This window comes from Capra hircus, chromosome 10 (assembly GCF_001704415.2).
Source record: "Capra hircus breed San Clemente chromosome 10, ASM170441v1, whole genome shotgun sequence".
NCBI lineage: Eukaryota > Metazoa > Chordata > Mammalia > Artiodactyla > Bovidae > Capra > Capra hircus.
In genome coordinates, this window is record NC_030817.1 from 14,623,559 (window position 1) to 14,650,903 (window position 27,345).

Here is a 27,345-nt window from a genome sequence, read left to right on the forward strand (position 1 = left end):
CCCGGAGGTGAAGGCGGTGTGAGGTGCTGGGACCAGCTGCCCTGGTTCCGTGAGGCTGGGATGGTTTCCTGATGGCTTCAGGAGAGCCTCGCCCACTCAACTCTCCTGCACCCCAGAGTCACCGGGGGGATTGTGTGAAACAGAGGTGATCGGGCCCCACCTCATAAATTCTGGCTTGTTCAGGGAGGCGGCCTGGATGTTGGGATTGTTTACAATCTCCAAGGAGACTTCCACCGGCAGCCAGAATAGAGACCCAGTACTTGAGGCTTGAGAGAGGCTGGGCTGCTGGTTGTCAAGGCCACGGTATCTCAGATGTTCAGAAAACAGCCTCTGTTGAAAAAAAAAAACAACCTGCGTGCTGTCTTCCCAGAAGCTGGACTCTGCCACGCTTCCCCAGGGCCTTTACAGAGCGAGCTTTGCTGGCAGAGTCAGCCAGCACAGAGTTCCCCGACGGCTTTGGGAGGGTGGCAGGGAGCTGCCAGAAGCTTGGCCTCCACAGGCAGAGCCTCCAGGAGTCCAGGGCCCGTCTGCTTCCTCCCAAGCCCTGCAGCCCCCAGCCCGGCACTCAGGGTGGTGCTCCAACACCCTCTTGGGCAGAGCCCCATGAAGTTGGCATCCTGGACTGCCCTCCTGGCCATCTGCCCAGTTCCCCCTCCCCAACACCCCCCATCCCTGTTTCCAGGCCGTGGAACCCAGCCCCTTTCGTCCGGCCAGGGTGGTCTTCCTGCTCTCCTCTCCACTGAAGTGTCTCTGTGGATTTCATCTGACTCTACTCAGAAACTAATAGTGTTGAGGGGAGAGGGGTCAAGGGCCTGGGGCTTGGGCCCCTGGCCAGGCTCACATCATGGGGAGCTTTGAGTCCACCCCCATGAGTGGACCATGAAAGCTTGGGGAGAAGGTCCAGCAAGGGTGCTCCCGAGCACCCCTTGGGAATCTAGCCCTGAGAGTGTCCTCTGCCCTCACAGGGGGCAGTGACGGAGGAAGCCCCCCTCCACGCCCCATTCCCTCTATCCCTGCAGCTGAATCTGCTCCATTGAGTAATGGACTGAGCGATTGACTTCCCGTCCTCCTGCTTTCAGGATGAGGTGACCAGTGCAGGGACACCACGCTGCCTAGAGAAAGGTCCAGAATCCTGGTCTCCTAGGCGAGGACATGTCATTGTCCCCCAGGGTACGGAAGTTTTCCTCCTTGTCATGGGCATGACAGCTGACATAACTACCCTTTGCTAGAGGGTTTTCTTGTTCCGTTCAGGCCTGACAAGGCAGCCCAAGTGCCCAACCTCTCCCTAACCTCTCCCTGCCCCAGTGTCGCTGGCCGAGACTGGTACAGACCTGAGCCTCGCCTGCTGCCTCTGCTGGGGTCCTCCATGGGTCAAGTCCAGCTGCTCATCAGGCCAAGAGCCAGCTCTCAGGGCACAGCACTCAGCTGGAGCTTGTGCTGCCCAGGGGAGGCTGCCTGATGGCTTCTTAGGTAGCTCAGGGACCAGAAAGTTCTCATCTACTTCCCAGGTGGTACACTGGCAAAGAATCCACCTGCCAATGCAGGAAACACAAGAGACACGGGTTCAACCCTTGGGTCAGGAAGATCCCCTGGAGTAGGAAATGACAACCCCCTCCAGTGTTCTTGCCTGGAAAATTCCACAGACAGAGGAGCCCAGCAGGTTACCATCCGTGGGGTCGCAGAGAGTCAGATACAACTGAGCACACACTTTTAGCAGACAGGTCAGGGGACTCTCAGAGCACCCGCAGTGGAAAGAAAGAGGCAGGTTCACTTCTGGGCTCTCCAGGAGATCAGGCAGCGCTTGCCAGGCCTTCTTCCCCTGTGAGGCCAGGGGCCAGGGAAGACCTCAGGGCTCAAGGGTTTCCCAGGGGGACAGCTTCTGGTCCCAGGTGCCAAAGCCACAGCGCAAGACATGTGCTTCAGCCTGGCCCCCTCCAGGAGCTCCGGCTCCTTCCAGATGGATTGGAGGCCCTGCTGGGCAGGTTCAGACTCAGAGGCACAGGCCAGCCAAGGTTGGGAGGATTTGTTTATTCAAGGCACAGTCATAGCATTAATAACAAGAAGGTTCGGCGTTCTGGCACATTCCTTAAGTGGTGGTGGCCAAGGGAAGTCCACACGCCCCACTGGGGTCCCCAGAGGATGCAATGCTGCTAATAGGCACTTTGCTTCCAGAAGCTTCTGAGGAAGAGGCAGGCAGGTGTGGAGCTGCCCTAGGCCCAGGGAGGGGCGCTTCTCGAAGACTCTAGGCGATCCCTGGTCTGGGAGGCAGCTCCCTCCAGAGAGGAGCAGGTCTGAGGCTCTGGGGGTCGCGGGAGGCCGTGGGGGACAGATGGGGCAGGAGGCGGGTGGGGAAGGGGGCTGTGGATGGGGTGGATGGTGGTAGGCAGAGGCCAGCGGGTGAGACCCGTGTGGGCCGAGGGTGCAGGTTGGAGGGGAAATGCCCGAGGAGGGCCTGGCTGTGCTGTGGAGGGACCCAGACTCACCCGCGCCCCGAGCAGCGGCCGCGTGAGGTGGAGCAGCTGTGGCCGGGGCCCCGGCTGGTTGCCCTGGGTCTCTGGGAAGAGTAGAGATGCCAGGGGACTCCAACACTCCCAACACCCTCCCCATCTTCTCTCAGAACCAGGCCACCTTTTACCCAGGGTCAGAGGAGGCAGCCTCAGCCCTGCTGCTGTGTCATCTGCTGGGACCCTTCCCATACGCAGCTTCCACAGACTTAGGGGGACCAGGCGAGAGCAGCCGCCGCAGGAATGGTCCAGCGGGGACCACGAGACGGGGGCTGGATGCCAGCAAGAGGTGCCAGGAGAGAGGGAGCCCTCAGGCCAGCTTCCGGTGGGACATGCCTGCCGGACACCTGAGGGCTGGTGGGGGGTGGGAGGGCTGGAGTTGCCACCTCCCTATGGCGGACAGGGCTCCAGGCCAGGGGTCCTGACCGCTCTGCTCTGGGAGGGGACCCTTCCCCTTGACCGCTGGTGAAATGTTTGGGGAGCAGGCCTGTGGGGCCTGGATTTATGGGGATAATTTCCTCCTTATTCAGACCTGGATGGGGTAAGACCCCCTTCTCCCCCCAGCTGACCCAGGCTCTCTCTGGAAATTAGCCCTCGTGCCGAAGTCCGGGCCGAGGTCTCGGTGGTGGGGTGGTGGGGTGGGGGCAGAGCAGGGCTTCTTGCCCCTCAAGTGCTATTTCTCCTCTGGGGTCAAGCTTGGAGCTTCTGGAGCCAGGATGTGGGCAGCAAGGGGACTGGAAGTGAGGCTCAAGTGATCTGAACTCAGGAGCACCCGTGTGCCCAGGAGCTGGTGGCCAACACCCAGGTGAGGGGGACCTGAGTGCCCACCTTCAGGAGGTTGGCCGCAGGGACCCAGGCCTTTTGATGACAGAGCTCAGGAAAGCCCTAGAGCACACAGACCCCACCTGGAGCAGCTCATCCCACCCCACCGAGGCCCCTGCAGCCCTTCTCTGTGTCTCCCTCGGCCTGGCTGCCTGGCGGTCCTGGTGGGCCACCTGTCCCCAGAGGCTGAGGCCTGCAACTCCCTGCCTGGGGCGAGGGTGCCACCAGAGTCCTTCCTACTCAGGATTCAGCTCCTCCGGGTCCCGGGTGGTGGCCGCTTTGGGAGGGCAGCCTGAGTCTGCCTGTCCATGAGGGGACACAGCGCCCCTGATCCCACCACCCATAGGGAATCCACAGTGTCTGAGCCAGGACCATGCCGGAGGCACTCTTCAGCCCAGAGTGCAGGGCGGCCCAGAGAGGAGATATGGGTCCCACTTGGAGCCCGGGGAAAGGCCAATCAGTGCCTGGTCTGCAGCGTGGGCTTCTTACCCTAAACTATGCCCCCCTCCCCGACCTTGGCTGGGGGCTTAGGCACTCAGATGGGTATGAGGCAGGGGCAGCTCTCAGCAGCCACATCCTTGACCTTGGGGGTCCTCTCATTAGGCCCTGGGGCTTGGGGGAGGCATATCTGGTTTCTCATCACTTGGCATTTTGGGAGAAGACACCTCCTCCTCCCCACCGCCCCAGCCAACTCCGTGAATTCTGCCTCTGTCCCTCCCACCTGACAGTAACCAGCCCGGGTTGCTTTCATCAGAATGCACACAGGTCCCATTTAATGAGCCCCGTTACCCTTGCAGGGACAGACAAAAGAACAAGTCTCTACGCTGTGGCTCCTCGGACCCCTGATGAGGAGCAGGGGACAGAGGGGGGTCAGTCGCCTCCTTCCCATCTACGGTCTCACCCATCCCTTCCTGCCAGTGGGGTGAAGGACTTTATCCTTGCGGCTTTCCATGTGGGAAAGCTGGGAGGAGGTGGTCCTCTGTGTCTTGGGTCCTCCGCAGACTGCAGGGGAGGGATGGGGCTGGGAGGAGGGTGGGTGGGGGGTGGCGCAGCCGCAGAAGCTCCTCGGGCAGGGCAGCTGGTGGAAGGGTGGGGAAGACCCCAGAGAGTCTTCTTCCTGCCTCCTCCCTTAGGCATACCTCCCTCGTGACCCCAGGAAAGCCCTCCAAGTCTCCAGTCTCTGTGCTCTGGGCTCCAGCCGCTGTTGCCAAGAGGCGAGGCTTGCCTATATCCTCCGTCCCATCCTGGCGGGCCCCTTCTAGACTGCCCAGCGTCTCCCGTTCCAGCTGGTCAGCAGGCCGGGGCCTCCACGTGGCCGAGAGATACAGCCAGGGCTCCGCTGGAGCCTTCCCAAAGTCTGCAGGATGTGTTGGGGGGGCAGACCAGGGCGCCCTGCTGCCTCTCTCTGCCAGGCCCTTCCCCTGGCAGCCACTCCTGGCTGGAGTTGCCAGGTGGAGGCCTGGGTCCTGGTCAGTGATACTGGCTCTGGTCCCCCAGTTCCATTCCTTCCTGGAACCGGGCCGAGTCCAGCTCCCTTGAAAAGGCCCTCACACCGCTCTCCTCTTCTCCCTCTTCTGGCTGTCTGCTCATGGTGCCGTAGGTGGGCTGGGCGGGGGAGGAGGCGGGGGTCAGGTTCATCTCCGGCTCTTGCAGCACGGTGGCCACATACAGCTGCTCAGGACAAAGAAGGGAGATGGGACGAGGTCACACCTGGGGCGAGGCGAGGTCATGTCCATCTGGGCACACCCTCCCCCTGACCCTGCCCACCCCGCCCTGACGCTCGACCTTTCTCAGGGCCCCCGCCCTCTAAGCTGTGGCTCCTTCCTCCTCCCCTGGCAGCCCGCGTCCTGGCCAGCCTGCCCAGTCTGCCTTCCCGGTTGCTCTTGAGCACAGAGAGGGCATCTACATGCTCCCTGGACTAGTCAGTGGTCTCCTAACTCCCAGCCCATTGCTCCTTCAGCACACGTGCCGTTCAGTCTCGGTTCCAGGTCCGGCTGAACCCAGGGGGAGAGGACAGGCTCCCTGACACCGGGGGTCTAGGGGGGGAACCCCCATTCCTGAGCTAGTGCGCTATCGCAGCTTGAGCGATGCATCCAACACCCTTGGGCTGCGTTACTGGCAGGCCCGTGAATGAGGATTTGAAACCAAGGTTGCCATCTGAGGTCTTAGTCATGAGACCTGTGAAGTCCAGGCCCGGGCTCAGGAATGCCTGGGACAACAGCCGAATAGAAAAACACACAAGAAGTAACAGGGATGGGGCTGTCTGTTGTCCTTTGAAGGGACTTTGAAACCAACTCCTTATTTTGAAAACAGGTAATTATTGGGTAGAATGAAACCTTTTCTGTAGGAGTTTATTAGAGTGAGACTAAAGAACCCTACTTGATGAAGGAACATTTTTTTCTGCAATAGAATTTAGATATTTTCATAGGGCCCAAGTCAACCCCATAGGTAACTTTTGGGTCCTCCAGGAAAAATGGTAACTGAAAAATGGAAAAAGCCAGCAGTCATCCCTGAACCCGGGAGTCACTTTAGCGTCATTAATGGCAATAAATGGGATACTATATATCTCCTCGGGTGACACTGCCTGTAATGTTCTAGGCCCTAGTGTTGAACTTGAATCTTCAATTCCAGCCTTTGAACCTAACTTCTAGTTTTCAGGAAATACAGGAGATACTGTAACCTCCTGTAAGATACCATGAAGAAACAGCCAGAAAAAGCCAGAAGACGGGGCCTTCTGGAGGACTATCGGCTTGGTCTCTCCAACAAGTCATAAAATAGAGATGGGGCTGAAATAAAAGGGACATGGGCAGGGGCCAGATTAATCCAGCACAGACCCTGGATTGGATCCTAGTTTGGACAAGCTGTAAAATATATTTCTGAAACCGTAGGGCAAGTTGAATACGGACTAGGTATTTGAAGAGGTAAAAACGTATATATGTAGGAAGACAGAGATTGTTAACTAAAAACACAGGTTATGAAACAGTGTGCAGTGTTATGACATTTTAGAAGAAATATATATCTGTAAGAATATACATTGAGGTGTCAGTGGTCATTGTAGGTGGTAGAAATATGGACTTTTATTTTATTTTGGCTTGTTTTTTCCCCCATAGTTACCTACAATGCTCAGAAATCTCTGTTATAATAATGAAAGATTTAAAAAATCAATTCCAGTAATTTCTTAAGAAAAAAAAAAAAAGCTCAAACTCTGGAGTCTGGCAGACCTGGTTCAAACTTTGTTCTGCCATTTTCTTGCACAGTAGTACCCTAGGGTCTAAATTAAGTCAGGTCTTTGAGCCTCAGTTTCCTCATCTGTAAAATGAGGATAAACACCACCCTCCTCCCCAACCCACTGTGTGGGTTAAGCGTTAAGATCAAGAGCAAGAATGGTGAAGCATCTAGTTTGCAAGGTTTCAATAACCAACTGCTGACAATATTCTGGAAGGGTCATCTTAGAAGGGCCCTAGGAGAAATGCTCCGTGGAGAGAGACTCCTGCTTCGAAACCTTTGTCTCTCCTGGTACTGAAGCTTCATCCCCCCTGCCATCCCCCAGAGCTCACTGGGCCCTCTCTGCGGGCCTCGCTTCAGAGCGAGGCCTGTAGTTCTGTGCGCCCGGCGTGGGCACGTCCTCCCACTGTCGTCTAAGGGCCCCCCTCCCACCCACTCGGCGAGTGCTGCCTGCTCGGCAGTTGCACCTGGCCCAAAACTGTCTTTGGTTTCCCGATGCCCTGGATTCTCTCTTCTGGGCGTTTGCACAGACTGGTCCTGTTCCTCGAGTACTCTCCCCGACACCCTCTTCCATCCGGCAACCCCTAACTCTCCTGTGCCTGGAGTCTGGTTAGACCTCCCCTCCTCCTGGAAGCCTTCCCTGAGTGCCCAGGGCTGGCTGGTGCTCTTCTTCAGTGCTCCTCCAAGGCACCCTGGCTTCGGGGCATGGGCCAATCCAGTACCCAGCTCAGTGCATGCCATGGCAGCCTGGCATCCACCCTCGTGGCCATGCTTCGGCGTGCGCTCGTGCCTGTCTCCAGGCTGAGCCACGGGGGTGGGAGCCAGCACCCAGCCTGCGGGACCCCTGCGCTCGGAGTCCAGCCTTGTCTCCTCTCAAGCTGACGGGCTCACTCGTCTTACCCTTCCGTGCAGACCTCCAATAGCTCGCGGCAGCTCTGTCCGCGCCACGCTGCCTGGCACCCGCGCCCTTGGCGGCAGCCTTCGGTCCTGAGGCCGAAGGACCCCAGCAGGCCCCTGCGTCTACACGACTGAGCTCGCTGAGGCTGAGTCCGCCCTGCCCTTTCTCTTCCTCTCTGAGCTCCTTCTAGAGTGTGTCCTGGAGACATTCCTGGATCTTCTATCATTCTGAAGGCTCTTCAGCCAGGGCCACGGCAACAATCTGACCTGGGCCAAGTCCTGCTGCGTCAGAGGAGGGAGTCCCGGGCACCCCATCTCCTCCCCGATACCCAGGGTGGACTCTAACCACTGGTACACCCACAAGGCTGCTGGAGAAGCCCATCCCTGTAAGCACCCCACTCCCCGACCCCGACCTGTCCCAGGGCGAAGGCACTGACTCACAAGGGAGGTTGGTGTGGAGGAGGTGCTGCTTGGCTCCAGGTCAAACACGGTCTCCATCTCCTCGGGCTGCGGCAGTGGGAGAGACAGGGAGGGTCAGTGAATGCCCCCCCACCCCCGCCACCCTCCCCATATCCAGAGAAACTCAGACCCTAACCTCAGGCTTAAGAGGGGCCCCACTCCCCTTCAACTCATCTTCTGTTTTTCCAGACCTGCAGCCCAGCTGGCCGGGCTGAACCCTCGGGGGACAGAGTGAAGACCGGGATGCTGGGGAGACCCTTCTGGAAGGAGCTGCAGGAAGCTGTGGTGCAAAGATGAGCCTGCTGCTTTGATTCCAGGAGAAGCCCTGACGTCAACAATCCCCTCTTCCCTGCCAGAGTCTCCTTTTATCTGAGATGGAGGTCACCTTCTGTCTCTGGAGTGGACACTTGAACAACCAGATCCCACGACATTGTTGCATTGGGAAGAGCCACAGATGATATCTGCCCAGGTGCTTGCTAGCTTGGACTCAGGCCAGGAGATGGAGGAGGGTCCGGGGAGAAAGGGAGTAAGCGCCTACGCCAGGACCCCAGAGATGGGACCACCGGAAGCAAGAAGAACCTCTTCTCAGAGGTTCCCTTCTCCGCTCAGTAGGATGCTAGTACTTGAAGTCAACTTTCTTTCTTATTTAAATTCATTTGAAAAGGAAACAATTCGCTATTATAAACAAAAATCCTGTGTCCGGCTGCCATAAACAAGGTCAACTAGAAAAATAAAGATGTAACCAGGAAAAACAGAAAAGGTTTTGGTCCACTGGAAATCATTCCAGTGCGCTTCTAAAGTCACCCCACTTCAGGAAGTGCTGATCTAGAGCACACAGTTCTGTTGGCATGGATGGGCTCCCTTCTCTAATAACTGGCTGGGTCCCGAGACCCTGATGCTGGGAAAGATTGAGGGCAGGGGGAGAAGGGGGCAACAGAGGGTGAGATGGTTGGATGGCATCACTGAGTCAATGAACAGGAGTTTGAGCAAACTCCGGGAGATATGAAGGACAGAAAGTCTGGTGTATTGCAGTCCATGGGGTTGCAAAGAGTCAGACGCGACTTAGCAACTAAACGACAATGCTGGCAAACAGTCAAAGGAGTCATGGGGCCCAGAGAGCCAGGCCTCCCCTCCAGACAAGATCAGAGTATCCTGAGATTCTTCACAGTGAGATGACTGGTCCCCTTCCCCAGGGTATCATCCTTACCACCCTCTCTTTTACTCCTTCACTCCGTCCTTTTTCTCAACCCTCCATCCCTTGGAATGGCCCCAGCAGCTCTGAGGCTGGACAGGCTCACATCGTAGGAGGGATGGGCCAGCAGCCTGTGGTTTGGAGGAGACATCAGAGGGGGGAAGAGGAGAGGACGACTGTCTTCTGCCCTGGGAGGCGTGATTCTGGGGCCAGTGCAAGGACACACACGGTATGCACACCCAGCACTGTCTGCCCATCCCACCATCAGAGAGAAAGGCAAGAGCCTCTCAGCGCCCCGATGCTGTGGGCGCCCCAGGCAGGGGGGTTCCTCAAGCTGTGTGCGCCCTGGGGAGGAAAGGCAGGCTGGCAACTCACCTCATAGTTAGTCATTTTCGACATCTTCCCCAGGAAGGTGGTAACGCAGACCATTATTATGGAAACAATAAGGGTGGTGAGGGAGAAGATGGTGATGGCATGCTGGGACCCTGCAAGGAGAAGGAGAGGCATGGGCTTGGCGCCTGAGGACCAGAGCTGTATGCAGGGCGCTGGCAGAGATGCTGGCCCGGCTGACATATGCCTGGGGCCCCGGCCCAGCACCCGTTCAGGAGTTTGGAGCCTAGGGTGGAGATGTCTCTGCCTAGCTCTCCTCTTAACCACATAATCTATGAGCCCCACCAGGGACATCATCCTTCTGTGCTACCTGACCAGTTTAGACTTCAGCATCTGGCGGATTCCACGAAAAAAAAATTCATTTACTTAGCCACTTAGGTGCCCATTAAATGTCCCCCTAGATGTCAGCTACCTTCCATATCACAGTCCCTGGGAAGTATCTGAGTCATTTATGTCACTCCTTCAGGTCACTCATTTATATCCCTGTCCCCAAATGCAGTGACTGACCCACACCTTTCCTTGTAAGCCCTTCCCCCCCACTTTTTAAAAAAATTCTTTTAAATTTTAAATTGGAGTGGACTTCCCTGTAGCTCAAATGGTGAAGAGTCTGCCTGCAATGCAGGAGACCCAGGTTCGATCCCTGGGTTAGGAAGATCCTCTGGAGAAAGAAATGACAACCCACTCCAGTACTCATGCCTGGAGAATCCCATGGACAGAGGAGCCTGGCGGGCTACAGTCTGTGGGGTCACAATCAGTCGCTGAGTGACTAACATGACTACTACTACAGTTGATTAACCGTGTGGTGTTGGTTTCAGGTACACAGCAAAGGGATTCAGTTATTCATATACAGGTATCTATTCTTTTTCAAATACTTTCCCCCATATAAGTTATTACAGAATATTGAGCAGAGTTCCCTGTGCTATACAGTAGGTTGAGGTTGGTTATCTGTTTTAAAAAATAGCAGTGTGTACATATCCATTCCGAACTCCTACTGTGTCCCTCCCTGCTCTTCCCCCTGGGTAAACATAAATTCTTTCTCTAAATCTGTGAATCTGGTTCTGTTTTGCAGATAAGTTCCTTTGTATCATTTTCCACATATAAGCAATATCATATGAAATTTGTCTAACTCTCATAAGCTCTTTTGAAGTAAGCATACTCTATGACATGTGCTAACAGCATGGAAAAGCAATTCAGAATTTAAAAGTCACTTATGTTTTGTTTGGAGATGTTTGGTAACTTTTTTATGACAGCAGTTTTCTAACTACATGAATATTAAGAATCAGTCTTTACAGTCGGAAGTTATTGCAAAATGATGTTTATCGTTGTTTTTATAAAAGCAAAAAATGGTAAACAGCTTCAATATCCCAACAACGGAGAACTGACTAAAACTGGCAAATTAATGCAGCCATTAAAAGACATGTGCTCAAACAGTATTTTAATAATGGGAGAAACTGCTCAGAGCATAATGTTCAGTGAAGAAACTCAGGCTATAAGTCCGACTAGAATAAAATGGAGCCACAGTTTTGTAAAGTCGATCAGTAAACCCCCTCCTACTCTGCCATGTCCTTTAAAGCACATGCACAGAGTGAGGTCTGGGAGCAGCAGACAGGAGGCTGTAGGTGAGATGACAGGCATTCAAACTCTAATCTTTCCATTTTTTCCTATTTTTGATAATAAATCTGTAGTCTTTTATACCTAGCAGAAAAGTCTTATTAAAAAATGAAGTCTGCCAGGGGCTTCCCAGATGGCTCGGGGTAAAGAATCTGCCTGCCAATGCAGGAGATACAGGAGACAAGGGTTTGATCCCTGAGAAGATACCCTGGAGTGAAAAATGGCAACCCACTGTCAATACTAAAGGAAGTCAACCCTGATTTCCTGCAGGGAACTGAAGCTGAAACTCCAATACTGTGGCCACCTGATATGAAGAACTGACTCATTGGCAAAGACCCTGATGCTGGGAAAGATTGAAGGCAGGTGGAGAAGGGGATGATACGATGAGGTGGTTGGATGGCATCACAGACTCAGTGGACATAAGTCTGAGTAAACTCCAGGGAGTTAGTGATGGACAGGGAGGCCTGGCGTGCTACAGTCCATGGGGTCGCAAAGAGTCAGACATGACTGAGCAACTAAACTGAACTGACTGATGATAGATACTATAATATTTTATTTCTTGCCAGCCTTGAGTTAGAATGAAGGAGTAGGATGTTTTTGTTGTTGTTGTTTTTTCCCTGAAAATTGTAAACTGAAATGTATACGGTTTGGACCACACCGGTGCTACCCTTAACTTCCAAGGTCAGCCAGGATTCTAACACGAGCCCGCTGGGCCTACAGAAGGCGCTGAGCGAGGCCGTGCTCCACAAGGAACACCTTGCTCCTCCTGGGGCTTGGTCTGTTTCAGCAAGAGTCATCGGTGAGGGGTAATGGAGCGATGGGGGAACAAGAGGCGGGAAGGCTGGGAGGCCAGGGGGGCTCGGCACGTACCTAAGCGTAGGACGGAAAAGAAGAGCATCCAAACCAGCCCCAGGAGCGGCGCAAAGATGGCTTGGTGGATGGCGGCCATGTGGATCTGCTCGTTGAGCTTGGTGGGCGCGTACGAGTAGTACATGTTATAGCGGTCCGTGATGTGCTTCATGCACAGATAGAGCAGCCCTGGGGGCCGGCAGACGGAGGCAGGCTCAGAGGCCATCCCAAGACCCTCCCCTCCCCTGGACCCGAGATGCCAGACACAGGTCAGCCACAGTGGCAAGGGGGCCAAGGACAGGCTGCGGGAGCCCTGTGGGGCCGATCTCGCGTGCCCAGCTGCTTCCCTTGAATCCTAGAACCTATTCTGTCATTTTGGTAAGTAGTCATTCCCTAACGAGCATCCTCTGTAAATAGCCATCCAATCCCGGCCCCCCTGACCAACGTGGCCCCCTTCCCTGCCCTTCTGATCCGCTGGCCCTGGGTCTCCTCCTGAGCCAGGAGGGAGCTGGATGCTCTGGGGCTCCCAGTTGCAATGGCGGGTGCAGCTCCCCCCGGCTGGGGGGGGGGCCCTCAGGGACAACTCACCAAAAGGAACAATGATGGGGCAGGTGATGCTGTACGCCATCACTACGCTGAAGACATTCATCATCCACGCGTACTCGCGCCCATACTGGAAGTCCATGGCCTGGTTCTGGGGCAGAAGGTAGGGTCTGCTTGGCTTGGCTGCTTCTGCAGCTCCTCGTCCAGCAAGGCAGCCTCCCCTCCAAGGTTGGTGTCGGAGAAGCACCTGGCCCCTTCCGCCCACCAGGCCTCCCAACCTCAGGTTGCTCCACACTTCTAACAGGCACCCCCCACTCCAACACCCACCCAAGGGAAGCTCCAAAGGCTGTGTCAGGGAAGGGCCTGGCCCTCACCATTCGGATGTTCACTCTCTCTGGCTCCGACCTGGAGAAGACGAGGCGGATGGTATACAAGAAGAGTGACCCCAGGCGCATCAGCTCCATGCCTGTGCCAATAAAGGCTGCCGTGATGACGTAGTTGACAAAGAAGGCGCCATTGTCTGGCAGGAACACACACCTGGGTGTGGAGGAGGGCAGGAGATGGCCGAGGAAGCCGGAGAAGAGGGGGAGGGCAGAGACGTTGGGAGCAAAGAGGAGAGAGAGGAAGAGAATTAAAGGGATGGGCAGGGGGTGGAGATAGAGATGGGGAGAAGAGCTTTCAAATACAGTCATCCCCTGGTATCCGCGGGTGGTTGGTCCCAGGAGCCCCTGCGGATATCAAAATCCAGGGATGCTCAAGTCCCTTATATGAAAATGTCAATAATATTTGCAGATAAGCTATGCCCATCCTCCTGAGTACTCTGTCTCTAGATTATCTGTAATACCTAACACAATGTAATCAGCTGTAAATACAACTAAACGCTATGCAAGTGGTTGCTTGCACACAGCACATTCATGTTTTGCTTCTGGAAACTTCCTTGAATTTTCTTCCCTGTATATTTTGATCTGCACTAGGTCAAATCTGAAGATGTGGAATCCTTGGATATGGAAGGCCGACTGTATACATGAGTTTCCAGCCCAATGTAACTTAAAAAAGGGCCCTTTGGAGCAAGGATAGGGGTGGTGTACAGCAAGTGTGGATGGGTTAGGAGACATATGTACTGGCTTGATCTAAAGAAGGGCTGTTAAAGAAAACAAAAATAAAGAAGGGCTGTGTGACTGGATCCACAGACCCTGGAGAGTTCATAGGTAGACTTTTGGGGGTCTGTGACCTTGATGAGATGGCTGGATGGCATCACTGACTCGATGGACGTGAGTCTGAGTGAACTCCGGGAGCTGGTGATGGGCAGGGAGGCCTGGCGTGCTGTGATTCATGGGGTCACAAAGAGTGGGACACAACTGAGCGACTGAACTGAACTGACCTTGAATAGGGAAAAGACTGCATCTTCACTTTCTGCAGTTTAGCACTTCCTTCCATTAAGAGCAGAGGCAACAAATCACGGGCATGTCGGCCATGGCTGTGAGTATGTCGCCAGTTAAAGTGAGGTATTTTCATATCATGTTGTATTTATTGCTGAGCGCTCACAATACCATTTGTACTCATCATCTCTTCAAAATGATGCTAGTTATTAGGCCACTAAATTAGACATGTTAAATTCACATGATTGAGATTTTCCTGTCTGCACACGTGTAGCTAGCTGGCCAACTTCAACTAAGAGCCATTCAGCCACCTGAATGGATTGTCACACTGCCTGTTCTCACATTGGTGACCCAAGCATCTCTGTTGTCTATACAGTTCTGATAAGTCCCTCAAGAAGAAAAATCTGTGAGCCCCTGCATATATTTCAGAACTCCTTCAAAAGCTATTCTTTCTTGAGGGCATCAAAGTTGAGTCATGAACTCACAATTCTTCTCCTTCTCATATATTTACAAACTGTATTAAAAATAATGACCTAGCCAAAGATGAACTCACTCATCTTGGGTAAAACGAAGCTTAGTTTAATTGCAGTGAGCTTGGAGAATTCTGGCTCTTGCCCTATAAAGCAAGCTATGAAAGCCTGCGTGGCATTGGCAACAGCACATCTTTGAAAAATTGGGACTTTGAACATTTGTAACCCTGAAGACAAAACAAAACCAAACAAAAGGAGAACCTGGCTGGATGTCCAGCAAGACCTGCATGTTGCCTTGTCAAAAATCCACTCCTCTGTTCCAGTTGAATGTTCTTCTTTTAGCTAAGTAACATCAATTTTCACATGGATGGCTTTAAAACAATAAAATGTAACTTTTGCTTGCTTCCATTTAGAATGCATTGACCTATTATTAAATGTATTAACAGAGACTGTATCATACATTCGAATTCTAAAATTTTTTCGGTAACTATATTTTGACATAACCAGTTTTTGTTATAGCCCAGGTATTTTGTACATTTAAAGAACTCTGGGTTTCCTGGGTGGCTCAGTGGTAAAGAATCTGCCTGCCAACTCAAGAGCCATGGGTTCAGTCCCTGGACCGGGAAGATCCCACATGGCCCGGAGCGACCAAGCCATGCATCTTAACTATTGAGCCTGTACTCTAGAGCCGGGGGACCGCAACTGCTGAGCCCACTTGCACAACTACTAACACCCAAGTGCTAGAGCCTGTGCTCCTCAACAAGAGAAACCACCGCAATGAGAAGCCCACGCTGCAACAAAAGCAGCCCCCGCTCTCAGTCTAGAGAAAAGCCGGTGCAGTGATGAAGACCCAGCACAGCCAAAAATAAATAATTGTTTAAAAAGAAATTGAATCAGAATCAAACCAACATTGTACAGCAATTATCTTCCAATTAAAAAAAATATATAAGAAATCTACTCAGAGTATATATAAAACTGGCAAAATCTGAACATGCTCTGTGGATTGTATCAATGTCACTTTCCAGGTTCTGATACTGTACCTTAGTTATGCAAGATGTGACCGCTGGGGGAAACTGGATGAAGGGTATATAGGGCTTTTTTTTTTTTTTTTTTTGGCAATTTCTTTTGAATCTACAATTATTTGAAAAACTTCATTCAGAGGAAGAATCCCTGGGCTTTACCCCCAAAGGGGTTCGTGGCACAGGAAACGTTAAGAAGCTGCCTAATCAGAGTGTTGGCACACATTCATCTCTACCTATGTGAGCAGATAAAGGATAGGCATATCCAGCTGGTATGAACCCACAAAAGCCCCGGTGAACACGGGCAGTACGCCTGAAACATGCACTCTAGTACTCACTGGAACCTGATGGATGCCTGCTCCAGATAGTAGATGTCAAACAGCCAGTGCAAAAAGACGTCCAAACTAGAAGCAAGAATAAAGCAGACTCTCCAGTTAGTGAATCAATGAACTAAGGCCTGGGGTTCAATTTCTCTTGGGCTGGCTTCCCTCCTTCCAACCGTCCTTGCCTACTCCCCGAAGACTCTCGCACCTTAATATTCCCGCTGGCCAATCCACACTGCCTCTCTTCTTAATGCTGGCCACCCTGCCCCTGCCTCTTTGACCTTTCCACTCAAGGCCTCCCCTCTAGCAAACCTTTGCCAGCCATTTCTCCCACAGCGCTCTCTTCCTCTTCTGAACTTCTACTGCACATTTCCTCCAGCTTGGGCTGCCAGGCAGCTGGGAGTATGGCTTGTCTCCCCAGCTGGATGGTAAGCACTTTGAGGGCAGAGTTCACGGCTGACCGCTTAGAGTTCATGATACCTGGCTCATGCTAGGCTCATGACAGGCACTGGACTGTCATTTGAGGAATGGATTTGCAGCAACCACAGGTGGGCCTACAGTATCTGAAGGAGGAGGTTCCGACTCTAGGGTGAGCCTGGCTGAGAGGAGGTAAATCGGGGGTGAGGTACCTGGTCAGCCCCATAGAGGGCAGAATGACCACCATGAACACCAGAAAGACGTAGCACTTGTGCACTATGAACAGATTCTGACTTGTTCTAGAAGGAAACAGAGAGACATGATGAGAACCAAATGACTGACTCCAGGACGGAGAGAGAGAGAGACGGCTACCTGGGCTAGAAAGCGGTTTCATAGCACGTACCAACGCCGCCTCCACAGCGCACTCAGAGCCGTGCTGTGTCTGGGAGCAGCAGGAAAGAACGGCATGATCAGCTAGTGGTGTCTGCCGTGGGCAGAGGAAAGGGAAGGGGAGGCTCACACATACCATACACTTGACCCCTGCTGCAGGGACATCACTAACAATACTCAGAATCCTTGCAGCGTTTCAATAAGCAGCATGAGCCTTGGCCGTAGGAAAGCCCAGGAAGGATTTCTGTTAAGAGAAACCTCCTGGCTTACTGCCTGATAGGAGGATAGAAACTTTGGGGGCAAGAAATAACTTTTGAGACTCATGCAGCCTTCAGTCCAGAGCAGGTCCATTTTGCCCCAAGATATAGTAAATACTTCCTAACTAATTAGCTCCTACCACAGAACTATTAGGGGTAATTATCAGGGAGGGGCTCTTTGATTGTTTAAAATATGGCACCGCACGGGCTACACGGGTCTTCAGTCAGATCGAGGGCATGGGCTCCTCTGCGATGACTGTAGCAGCCCTTCTGACATTTTTCAGCCAAGTCCTGTTCTCTCGCTCCCATCCTCTGCCCTCTCCCTGGCATTCCTGGCACTGGCCACTTCTGCTCACAGCTCCAGGCCCTCAGTGCATGGCTGGAAGCTGAGGGAGCAGCCTGAGGAGGGCTTGGTTTCAGGTACCTCAGCATCCCTGAGAAAAACCAGTCCCCTCTTTCCAAAGACAAAAGTATCTGTTACTTTTTTGGGATGGTTTTGGGCATCAAAGCCATCCTGCATCAATTCCATTCCCCAGGTGAGACAGGAAGCTGGAGCACAGGGCTGGTGGGGACAGGGGAGTGGGGGAAGAAGCTGGTGCCAAGGGAAGGATAAGGGGGAGGCCCCCAGCTCACCTGGTCCAGTGGGCTTCAAGGAAGGCAGAGAGGTAGACAATCAGAGGCATTGTCACCGTAAAGGCCCAGAGCAACACAGACGGGAAGAACTGGGTCACGATGGGGCTCTGTATGGGTGGATGGAGGTAGGGCAGAGAGACGTCAATGCAAGAAGCCCTCTCCCCCTCACAGGCCTCCCCTGCCTTCTCCCACACCTCGGGGCACTTCTTCAGCTCGGTTCCAGAGCAGACTCCGTGTCCCTTAGGCTGCACAGTGGGCTGGGGCCTTTCTCACTCAGAATCTGCCTGGCTGGGGCAGCCAGAGGCTGACACCTCAAGGTCAAGGGGCATCCCCAAGGGGTGCAGGCCTCCTATGCTGAGGTCACTGGAGGGATGGCCTAGGCTGACCCCACCGACTTGGCCCCAAGACCACAGCCACCTGCTGTCACTCAGGGAAGAGACACTCAGACTTTAGGGAGGAGACACTGCTTTTACTGCGATGTTGTGCGAGACGTGGTGGAAAAGGGGAGGTGTGGTGTGAGAATCCCCGGGCAGAGCTGTGGTGCCCCGGCCTGGGGCCTGTTGTGAAGCTGACAGAGGAGGGGGGCAATGGGAAGCAGCAGCACAAGGGCTTGGCTTGACTGTGTGCATGTGTGTGCATGTGTGTGTGCATATGTGCGCTGCATGTGCACTTGTGTGTGTGCATCTGCGTGTGCTTTGCTGGAACAGGCATGGGGATAACATGAAAGAAGGGGCCTTCTAGGATCACTGCAAGTGTGCATGTGTGTGTGAGTGTGTATGTGTGTGCATGTGCGCTGTGTGTCCACTTGCGTGTGTGCGTCTGCGTGTGTTTTGCTAGAACCAGGCACGGGGATAACATGAAAGAAGGGGCCTTCTAGGATCATTGCAAGTGTGCACATGTGTGTGTGTGCATGTATGTGCATGTGTGCTGCACGTGCACGTATGTGTGCACACCTGCGTGTGTTTTGCTGGAATAGGCATGGGGATAACATGAAAGAAGGGGCCTTCTAGGATCACTGCAAGAGCCGTGAGGCCACAGAACTTGGATGTGGGCCTTTCTAGCTCCTCAGAACCCCTCTATGCTTATGGCAGAGATGCCTCTTGTGGACCAACCCGGGATCTGTGTCCAGAAGTGAGGCGAGTGGAACCAGAGCCAGAGGGCCTGCTCCTCTTGAAGGGCTGCCCTAGAACTAACCTCCGTCTTCCCCACCCCCACCTTATCTTCACTCCAAGTACTCAGCTCTAGAGAACGTGGGGTGAACAGAACTGTCACGCTCGCCCCACCCTCTGCTGCTCTTTTGTACCTCTAGCTTGACCCAATCTAAAGAAGTCCTCCAAGCCCATCCCCCCAAATTCAGCCCAGAACTTGCCTAAGTCTCCCCCACCCTTTAGCCCTAGTCCCTAAGACGGGCAGTGGCCCACACTCATCCTCTTTAGAGCAAGGGAGACCCTGGGCCACCACGTACACCCACTGCCAGGGCCACAACTGTGTGCTCTGGAGTCACGTCTCAGTGGGGCCCCCCATCCCATCCTCGCTGGAGCTCTTCCTTTGTCTCCCGGGGGGCCCCCATGCCTGGCCTGAGTGGAGGAGGCACCTGCAAATTCTCGATGGGGCGGGTGACGTTGTACAAGTCGATGGTGTTCATGATGATGGCAGGCGTAGTGAGGAAGAAGAAGAGGAAGAAGAGGAAAGTGTTGATTGCGATAAAGCGGGCCCACCAATGGAAGCGGCGGACGGACAGGTGTTTCCTGGGTGGGATGGAGGAGGGAGACGCACTTAGGACCTTGGGGCTCAGCCCTCAGACACAGCCACGCTGCTTTCTGCGTGCCAGCTGTGGGCCAGGCTTCCCTGTGGGCCCATGCCTGCATGCGACAGCCCTCGGCCTTTTCCTATCACACCACTTGTAAGGCTCTGAATACATCCCACAGGTGAGCCAGAAGAATGATCTGAATTCTTTCCGCAGGAAAAACCTTTTCCCCAAAGGCTGGGTGCCTTCTGTGCTTGTGGTGGGGTGGGCTTGGGGGCAGGCAGAGGTTGCGATGCCCAGGAGAGACACAGCCCAGCAGGGGCCGTATGTGAAAGAGGAGGCCAGGCCCTGATTCTTTTCCCCATCCTACAGCCTTCTTCCATCCCAAAAAGCTCAATGGAGAGGAGACAGACAGAGGGGGCTTACCAAATAATGTCTCTGGGGTGTGGGGCACGGACTATCCTCCAGTGGTAGGACTTGACGATGGTGCTCACTGAGGACTCTTTGGGGGACATCCCACAGTGGATGAACTTGTAATCCTGCAGAATGCTGTGGAGATGGGGGAGGAGACAGAGGTCTGGGGGTGAGGAATTCCTGGACACTTGGATATGTCTCTCCTGGCCTTATAGGTGGGCAGTTCCTCAGGCCTGGTCACTGGAGGAAAGGGCGTTAGAGGGATGGAAAAGAGGGGACCACGTAGTTCTCAGTTCACGTCTTGTACCCCTAATGGTAGTGGCGGCACAAAGACACGCTCCTTCTGTGAGGCTGACAGGGGAGGTACTTGTTAGCCTCCTCTTAATATCAATAGCTACCGACTGTTCCACCCAGTGCCTGACCCTGTGCTAACTGCTGAGTCACATCATCTTAGCCGCATAGACTATTGAAGACACAACCAAAGAGGGGCAGGTGCTGGCACTGGGGCCCCATCTTGGGTTTCCTAACTCACATCTGCTGTAATTAAACCTGAGACCCCTCTCTACTGAGTGATGGTTCTCAGAAAGATATGTAGATGTCTCACACACACTAAATAGAACACATATTCCTTCTTACCCTTTCAGGAGGTGGACAAGGAAGATATAAGCAACCAAATTTGATGAATAAGAAACTTGAGGGTGTAATAACTAACTTGCAAAATTGCACGTGACCCGTTGCCCTGAATTCTAGCCTGCGCTACTGTTCCTTTGCAGGGTCGGGGCGGGTGAAAACAAAGCCTTGTGAATGATCAGCCTCCCTTGGGGAGAGGATGGCTCCATCATCCTCAAAAGGCTGATTCTGAGGCTCCTATGTATTTGACCCAGGCCTAAGATTCCTTCCAGAACGTTCCAGAGCAGACCTCATCCATTCCTTATGAAGATGGGCTGCCAGGGCTGGGGCAGAGGAGGGCAGGAGCCTGCAAAGCTATGAAACAGAGAAGGCTTGCAGAGGAGAGGAGAGGAGCAGGATGGCAGTTGGGTCTTTGTGCTCACTCTGTCACTCGCGGTGAGGGGAAGGGTGACGTAGGGGCGGAAAAAGGGTATCATTCTTGTCAAGGCCTGGAAGAGGAACCAAGAGGTCGAGGGCTACGCTGACCACTTCTGGGCTGAAGCAAGGACGTATGGGGGTGGGGAGCCCAGGGCCTGGGCGTCTCTGGAGACAAGCTGAGCCCGGCAGCTGGAGGAAGACGCACGCAGCCATGCTCTGGAAAGCAAGATGGCAGCGGCGATGCCCGCGAGGAGCAGGGCAGGGCCGAGGGGAGGAGGGCAGAGCACGGCACGCTGGAGGGAGGTGCTCTCCCCTCCTCCCCTCGCCTGGAATGGGGGTGGGAAAGGATGGTTTCGGAGAACCAGAGGCCCGCTCCTGGGGCCGGGCTGGGTACAGCAAGCAGCTGTCCCCTCCACCCTCTCCCCCTAACCCGGCACTCACTGCTTCGTCATCCTGGAGTCCTGGAAGGTGACAAAGATCAGGTCCAGACGCTTCAGCCGCGCGCGGTTGAGCTCAGCGTTGAACTCATCAGTCAGCTGCTCCTCCAGCTCGCTGTAGTACTGTTCTGCGTCCACCTAGGGGGCGAGACGTGAGCCTCAGAGCTGGAGGGGCCAGGGCTCCAGGAAGGCCGCCTCTCTCCCCCACAGGGCGCAGGCCGGTGCGGGGCGGGGACGGGTGGGTGGGGAGGGGGTGTCTTGGTTCCATCCCCAGCTCCCTAGGATGCCTGGCAAAAAAGCTCAGGACCCCGGGTGGGCTCCAGGTCCCAGCTCTCCAGGAGGAAGAGGCTGTCACTCTGAAACAAGCTCCTTGCTCTTAGATCTGGGGAAAGGGAGGCTTCCCCAGGGGTGAAGGGGTGCCTTTGGCCTTGGGGTGGACTCCGGAGGAGCAACAGAATGTGCCTGCAGCCTTTTCAGGTGAGGGAATCATGCTTTTTTTCAGAACTGGCTAGATGAGTTCAGTCCTGCCAAGACCTCCTTCTAGCCACATGGGTGGGGTGATAAAATGGAGCCCACGGCTTTCAAATGTTCCCGTCCCAGCTCTGTGAACGCCCAAGGCCTGGCAGCCTGCTGTGTCCTTGCTGGTCCTCCCCACCAAGCCCCAAAGGGAGCAAGAACCAGCCCCATCCTGGATCACTCTGGGAGGGGGAGGCCCCGAGAAAGGCTCCTCTGCCTTCTCAACAGGGAGACAGGACATGCTAGAAAGGAGAACGTGAGCCAGGGGCCGCTCTGAACGGAGTCTGCGGCCCAAGGATGCAGGCCCGGGGTACCGCCTGGGGCCGTGGACGGAACCTGGAGCCCCAGTGCCCCAGCCCCTGTGCCGCGTCCCCAATGTTCACGCCAGTTACCTCTTTGAAGCAAGCCCAGCACCTGCAGAAGCACAGCCGGGAGCAGGGGTGGACCTTGATCATCACCTTCCCCTTCTTCTTGGCCTTGGCAGTGTAGTAGAGCCGGCCCCGCATCGCGTGGCGCCTACCAGCCAACAGGCGATACCGTGAAGGGTCTCGCGGTCGGAGGCCCGCAGAGCAACAGCCTTCCCTTCCCTCCCCACCCCAGATCCAGACAGGTTCCGCCGCAGCCTCACCTCTGATCATCCAAGTCAATCAGGGTCCTGACGTCATAGCAGAAGTGGACTCTGGTCACTACGCACCCTGGGTAGGCCTCGCTGAAGCCAGGAACAAAGATGATGAGCCAGCCTGCGGGGCTGGGGACTTCCCCTCTCCCTAGAGCTACAGCCCGCAGGGCTGAGGGGCACAGCTCCCAGGGATTCCCGGTGCTGGGGTGGTGGAATCCACTCCCTGGCTCCTAAGCCTAGACATCAGGGTTGATCCCTATTAATGAGAGACTTGCCACATCCTTCCCAGGTGACACAGAACACGGCCAGGGAGCGGAGCTGCACATTGCTGCTCACGGACAGATAATTAGCTTCTAGGGTTTGGAACTCAGGTCACAGAAGGGGCCACAAGATAAGATGACCTGTTCTAGACTGGGCGCCACAGCTGGAGGGTGACCAGGAGGAGGCCATCCACGCCTCAGCCCACCCCCACCCCCCTCCCACTTACTGAAAATGCTTAATGATGATCTCTGGGTCTTGGATATCCGTGGGGACATAGGTGATCATTAGTGTCCTGGTGACCTAGGTGGGGAAGGTCAGTGGAGAAAGAAGACTGCTTGCACAGGAATTCTGGGTCTTCCGGTGGCCCTCAACCACCTGGAGCAGGTCGTCTACTCATGTCAGGCTGCCTCCTTGCTGGGTAAGCCAGGTGCCAGCTTCCCTACCCAGCCCACGTCCCTGAGGTCAGCAGGCAGGCAAGCTACACCTCTGTGAATCCCTGTGCCCCATGCCATGCACCCCCTGCCCCTACACCAGGAGACCCCTTGCCATGGATGGCTGTAGTCAGAGGAGGAAGAGTCAGAGGCTGCAGGGAGAAGTGGAGGGCTCAGGGAGGACCAGTGCTCCATGACCTACAAGGGCAGCTCATGCTGTCTTGCTGACCTCCGGTCTCCACTGTTTCACGTGATGCCCACCTCAAGGGGACATCCCTATCATCAGACCGGGGAGGGGGAGCTGGAAGGTGAGTTGGACTGTGGGGAGGGAACGGGGAAGTCCCTCAAAGTTCACATGTTACTCTGTGACTGGGACATGTCTTCCTGAGCCATCGCCTTGTGGCAAGTGTCTGTAAACTGTGCTGCTAGAGAGGGGAGTCTGGGCGGAAGCTTCTGGTGACAAGACAGAATGCTGATGTGGCTGAGTCCAGATGGGCCAGGAGTGCCCAAGCCTCCTGGCAGGCTGAAACACTCGGGGTTACCTTTCAGGGGTGTGTGCAATTGCCTTCTGGGGTGTGTGCAGTTGTGTTCTGGGGTGGGGTAAAGGGAATCTGTCCTTTAGGATGAAAGGCTTGAAGGAGCCCATCTCTCTTTTATCTGCCATCTTCCCTCCTGCTAGAAGACCCTACCTGCCTAGTGGTCCTTCCTGGGATCACCTCCTAAATAAGTGAATGCTACTCAAACCCCTGTCTCAGGTTCTGCTTGGGAGGTGGGATGGGAGAAATACAAACCAAGAGAGTGAGGACACAAAGAGGCAGCCCATGAGTTTCTGACCTCAGGGAGATGGTGGAAGGGCCAGGAGTTGGACGCAAGAGTGGGCAAAGTAGTCAAAGTATCTACCCACTGGGGGCACTGGCCACTGAAGATGGAGGTCACCCCTGCCACAGTTAAGCCTTCAGTTTTCCAGTGGTGGGGAGATCCAGGGGCCCTTGGAGAGGGTCCAGGGCAGCAGGGGTGTAGTGGGAGGACATACTTGGGGGCAGCTATTCACCAGCTGGTTTGGAAGGGTCTCAGTGGTTTCACAGCCCAGACGGATGTGCCAGGTGACAATTCCCAGGGATAAGCGAAGGAGGCCTCCCTGCTCGAGCGAGACTGCCCCCCAGAGGTGTGCAGACCACGACAAGCTGGGATGCTTCTGAAGGCTGGGAGTGGGATGGTCCGGATGGCAGGGGCAGGAGGAGGGGCTCTAGGCGAGAGGGTCCTAGCAGTTCTCTTCACTTACTCACCGCGTAGCTTTTCCTGGGCACAAATCCTAAGCAGTGATGAGTCATGAAGAGGAGGTTGGTGACGAAGTATAAGAAAGCGAAGATGCTGTGTAGCCACAGGAACTTACTCCTGCCAAGAATGAGACACGGGAGGCGTGAGACCCCCACCCCACCCCCTCCCATCTCCCCAGGGCCACCCTCCAGTGCCTCCAGACACTCAGGCACCTTGGAAGGGGATGGAGAAGTGGCTGTCCACTCCAACGAACGAAGGCTAGCGTTGACCGAGTGTTCACTATATGCCAGACCCAGGGTGGGGGCAGATGCTCTGTGTACATTTTCTCGCTAGAATCTTGGACCGTGTGAGCGTGGTGCTGTGAATGTCTTCGTTTTACTCGTAGGGAAACGAGGGCCAGAGTGTCTGCCCAAGGCTACTCCTGGCCGTGGCGGTCCCAGGAGGGGTGTCCAGAACTGCAGAAGCACTTACACTCTTTATACCGTGTCGTATTGCCCCCTGCCCACCCCTCCACACCCCCCTGCCACTGCACAGCTGACCATGAGGCCAAGCAGAGCAGGCCTGCAGAAAGGAGGGCCTGCAGATTCGCCTCACCTCCCTGGGGCAGGAAGTGTTTGGGTCCCGGGGCTCTGCACTCACATGAAGCTGTCCCAAGGCACCAGGCCAGGAAGGCTGCTCTGAAACAGGGCCCGCCTTATTTGGTGCAGTTTGAGGACAGAGAGGCTGCCTGGCTTCAAAATATCTCATCACTGTCCCCCGCCCACCCCCACCTCCTCCGCCTGGCATTTCACTTAACTTTCCCCATCTGGCTAAATGCCTCTCTCCTCAGTTTTCTCAGAGAGGGCAAGGTGACATGGTCCCTGAGGGACGCTCAAGCTCTCTGGATTTAGGAAAGTTGAAGGGGCTCTTGGCCGCCCTATTAGACTTCACTTCTTGTTGGAAGTTGTAGGCGCCACACTTACACTAGCGACTGGCCGGGAATAAGCTGCTTAAGCTCTGCTTTGGTGCTGCCAACACCCAGGGTGGAGCTGGCGAAAGGCGGCCCAGCCTTTCTGGTGCTTTTGGAGTTTGGTGGGGTTTGCAGGGGTGCAGGGTCAGAAGATGGGGTGGGGTAAAGGGAGGTGGGGTTAGGAGCGCGCAGGCCCACTCACATCTGCTGGAAAGGCTGCTTCCGCTCTGTCAGGAAGCTGGCCATGAGCCCTGGGGGGCCTGTTGTCTCCGCCGAGACCAGCAGGGCCACGTCTGGGTCTTACAGATTGCTCTGGCCACCAGAGGGGTTGGCTGACGTTAACGTCCACAGGCTCCTGAACCATGAGGGCTGGAGGGGCCTTAGAGCTCGTGTCCAACAGCCTTTCCCCCACCACGGATGAGGGATGAGGCTCACAGGAGGGCGCCCTGCCCCAGACCCAGGGCCGGCTAACAGCAGAGCCAGGGCAGGGACCCAGCCCCTCTGGGTCCTCAGTCTTGCGGCCGCGGGCATCAGGTCTGTGCTTCACTCAGTTCCTTGAGGCCTGAGCTGAACTCTTTTGTGGGCAGAGGAAGCAGTACCTTAAACCTCCACTTACTACAGTGCTTCTGCCTATTGGCAGCTAGACATACCAAGCAAAGAGGACCACCTTGCTGAGACTTCAGGAGTGACTGGTTTAGCTAGGTTCATCCATTACAGAGATGGGGACACGGAGGAACCAAGCACACTTCCTCACGAAGAGAAGGCAGTGTCTGGCGTCCCACTTGGGACCTGGGTTCCCAAAGAAACCAGGCCTTTCTCATCAGCAAAGAGGAGCCCATGTTTTAGACTCACCGTTAGATCACCTCTCCCCACCAACATCCACACCACCTCCCCTGCCCCAGCAAGTAGAATGGGAGGTAAGAGGATCAGGTACCTACTCTGTGGAGACATTGACAATGGTGGTCCGGCCAAAGTGACTATCTCGGTCTGAAAGAGAAGAAAGTTGCCAGCCTCAAGCCTGGCTCCTTGACTGGTTGGGCACCAGACCCTAGGGTTCCCGAGTGAATGCCTGGTGCCTAGAAACGCTTGCCTACATCCTGCGCTTCCTTTTAGTTCCCCAGAGCTTGTTGCAGGAGATGCGAGAGACATGAGTTCCATCCCTGGGTCGGGAAGATCCCCTGGAGTAAGAAATGGCAACCCACTCCAGTACTCTTGCCTGGAGAGTCCCCGTGGACAGAGGAGCCTGGCGGGCTGCAGTCCCCGGGCTCACAAAGAGTCGGACACGACTGAGCGACTGGGCACGAGCACCAGTGGCCGAGGAGAAACAGGTGGGAACCTGAGCGGTCAGGGCACACCTGGCGCTGTCTGGACGTTTACACACCACCTAGTCGTATGGCCCTCATTCGGCTCTGTGTCTGCACTCACTAGCGACATACTGGCTGCTAGTCACTGAGCACCCACTACAGGTAGCGTGCAAAGCACGCGACATGCGCGGTCTCTCGATCCCTATGACCGTTGAGGAAACCGAGGCCTGGGGACACTGCGGAAGATGAAATAATCTTCTGGGAAGCAGACGTGGGTAAACGGTGGGGAACCATGTTTTCAGTCTCTGAAGGCCAAGCCCTCACCCACCACACTACTGTGTCAAAATCTACCCTGCTAGGAGAAATGTCGATGGACTCTGGATGAGAGATTCTGCCCCTACGATGCTGTGTCCACCAGAGTGGGTACAGCAAGAGATCCGGTCCAGGGATCTCAGCAGTGGGTCACATGTCATAACGAGGCCTCCACAAACACCTGGCCAGGTACAGTGTGGGTCATGGATCATGGATAAACATTCGGTTTTAGACTGAATTACTACTATCTGCCTTCTCTGCGCCAGACCCTGGGCCAAATTGGTACCCAGAGAGGTATCACCTGTGGTTTCCACGTGAGGGAACTGGAAGCACGGGTTGCCTAAGGTCCCATAACTAATCCTGAGAAGTACAACTAGAAGTTAGGGTTCGAGATGCCGAGGCCCCAAGCTCTGTCCCGCCAGCTGGGCTGCCTCTTAAGGTCTAGTGGGCCGGGCTCGGGGTCCACGGAGCTCCACCTACCCAGAACATCTCCAGTGTAGTTGATGGGCAAGATGATGCCCAAGGAGGGGATGCAGAGGATGAGGATAAAGATGATGAGGTGGTACTGGAACATGATGTAGATCCGGGCGTCGTCTCCACACCTGCTAATCAGATCTTCATTCCTGGAAGAGACACAGAGATGGGGACAC

At 54.8% G+C, this 27,345-nt stretch overlaps 1 protein-coding gene across 4 annotated transcripts in view; it reads right to left on the minus strand.

The window, feature by feature from the left end:
* TMEM63C (transmembrane protein 63C) overlaps positions 2,023-27,345 on the minus strand; it is a 74,101-nt gene continuing 48,778 nt past the window's right edge. For 2 of the 4 annotated variants that reach the window (XM_018053921.1, XM_018053920.1), the window contains exons 7-24: positions 27,176-27,318; positions 26,018-26,066; positions 24,139-24,247; positions 22,648-22,721; positions 22,170-22,250; positions 21,934-22,057; positions 21,030-21,163; positions 19,554-19,676; positions 18,975-19,128; positions 17,381-17,487; positions 16,313-16,399; positions 15,699-15,764; positions 12,867-13,029; positions 12,538-12,643; positions 11,971-12,138; positions 9,475-9,584; positions 7,890-7,955; positions 4,797-4,997 (exon numbers count right to left, since the gene is read on the minus strand). In XM_018053921.1, the coding sequence (XP_017909410.1) occupies positions 4,797-4,997; positions 7,890-7,955; positions 9,475-9,584; positions 11,971-12,138; positions 12,538-12,643; positions 12,867-13,029; positions 15,699-15,764; positions 16,313-16,399; positions 17,381-17,487; positions 18,975-19,128; positions 19,554-19,676; positions 21,030-21,163; positions 21,934-22,057; positions 22,170-22,250; positions 22,648-22,721; positions 24,139-24,247; positions 26,018-26,066; positions 27,176-27,318 (2,065 nt within the window). Of the gene's footprint in view, positions 4,998-7,889; positions 7,956-9,474; positions 9,585-11,970; positions 12,139-12,537; positions 12,644-12,866; positions 13,030-15,698; positions 15,765-16,312; positions 16,400-17,380; positions 17,488-18,974; positions 19,129-19,553; positions 19,677-21,029; positions 21,164-21,933; positions 22,058-22,169; positions 22,251-22,647; positions 22,722-24,138; positions 24,248-26,013; positions 26,067-27,175; positions 27,319-27,345 lie in introns of those variants that run through there. The other 2 variants (XM_018053922.1, XM_018053923.1) reach the window with 2 other exon arrangements.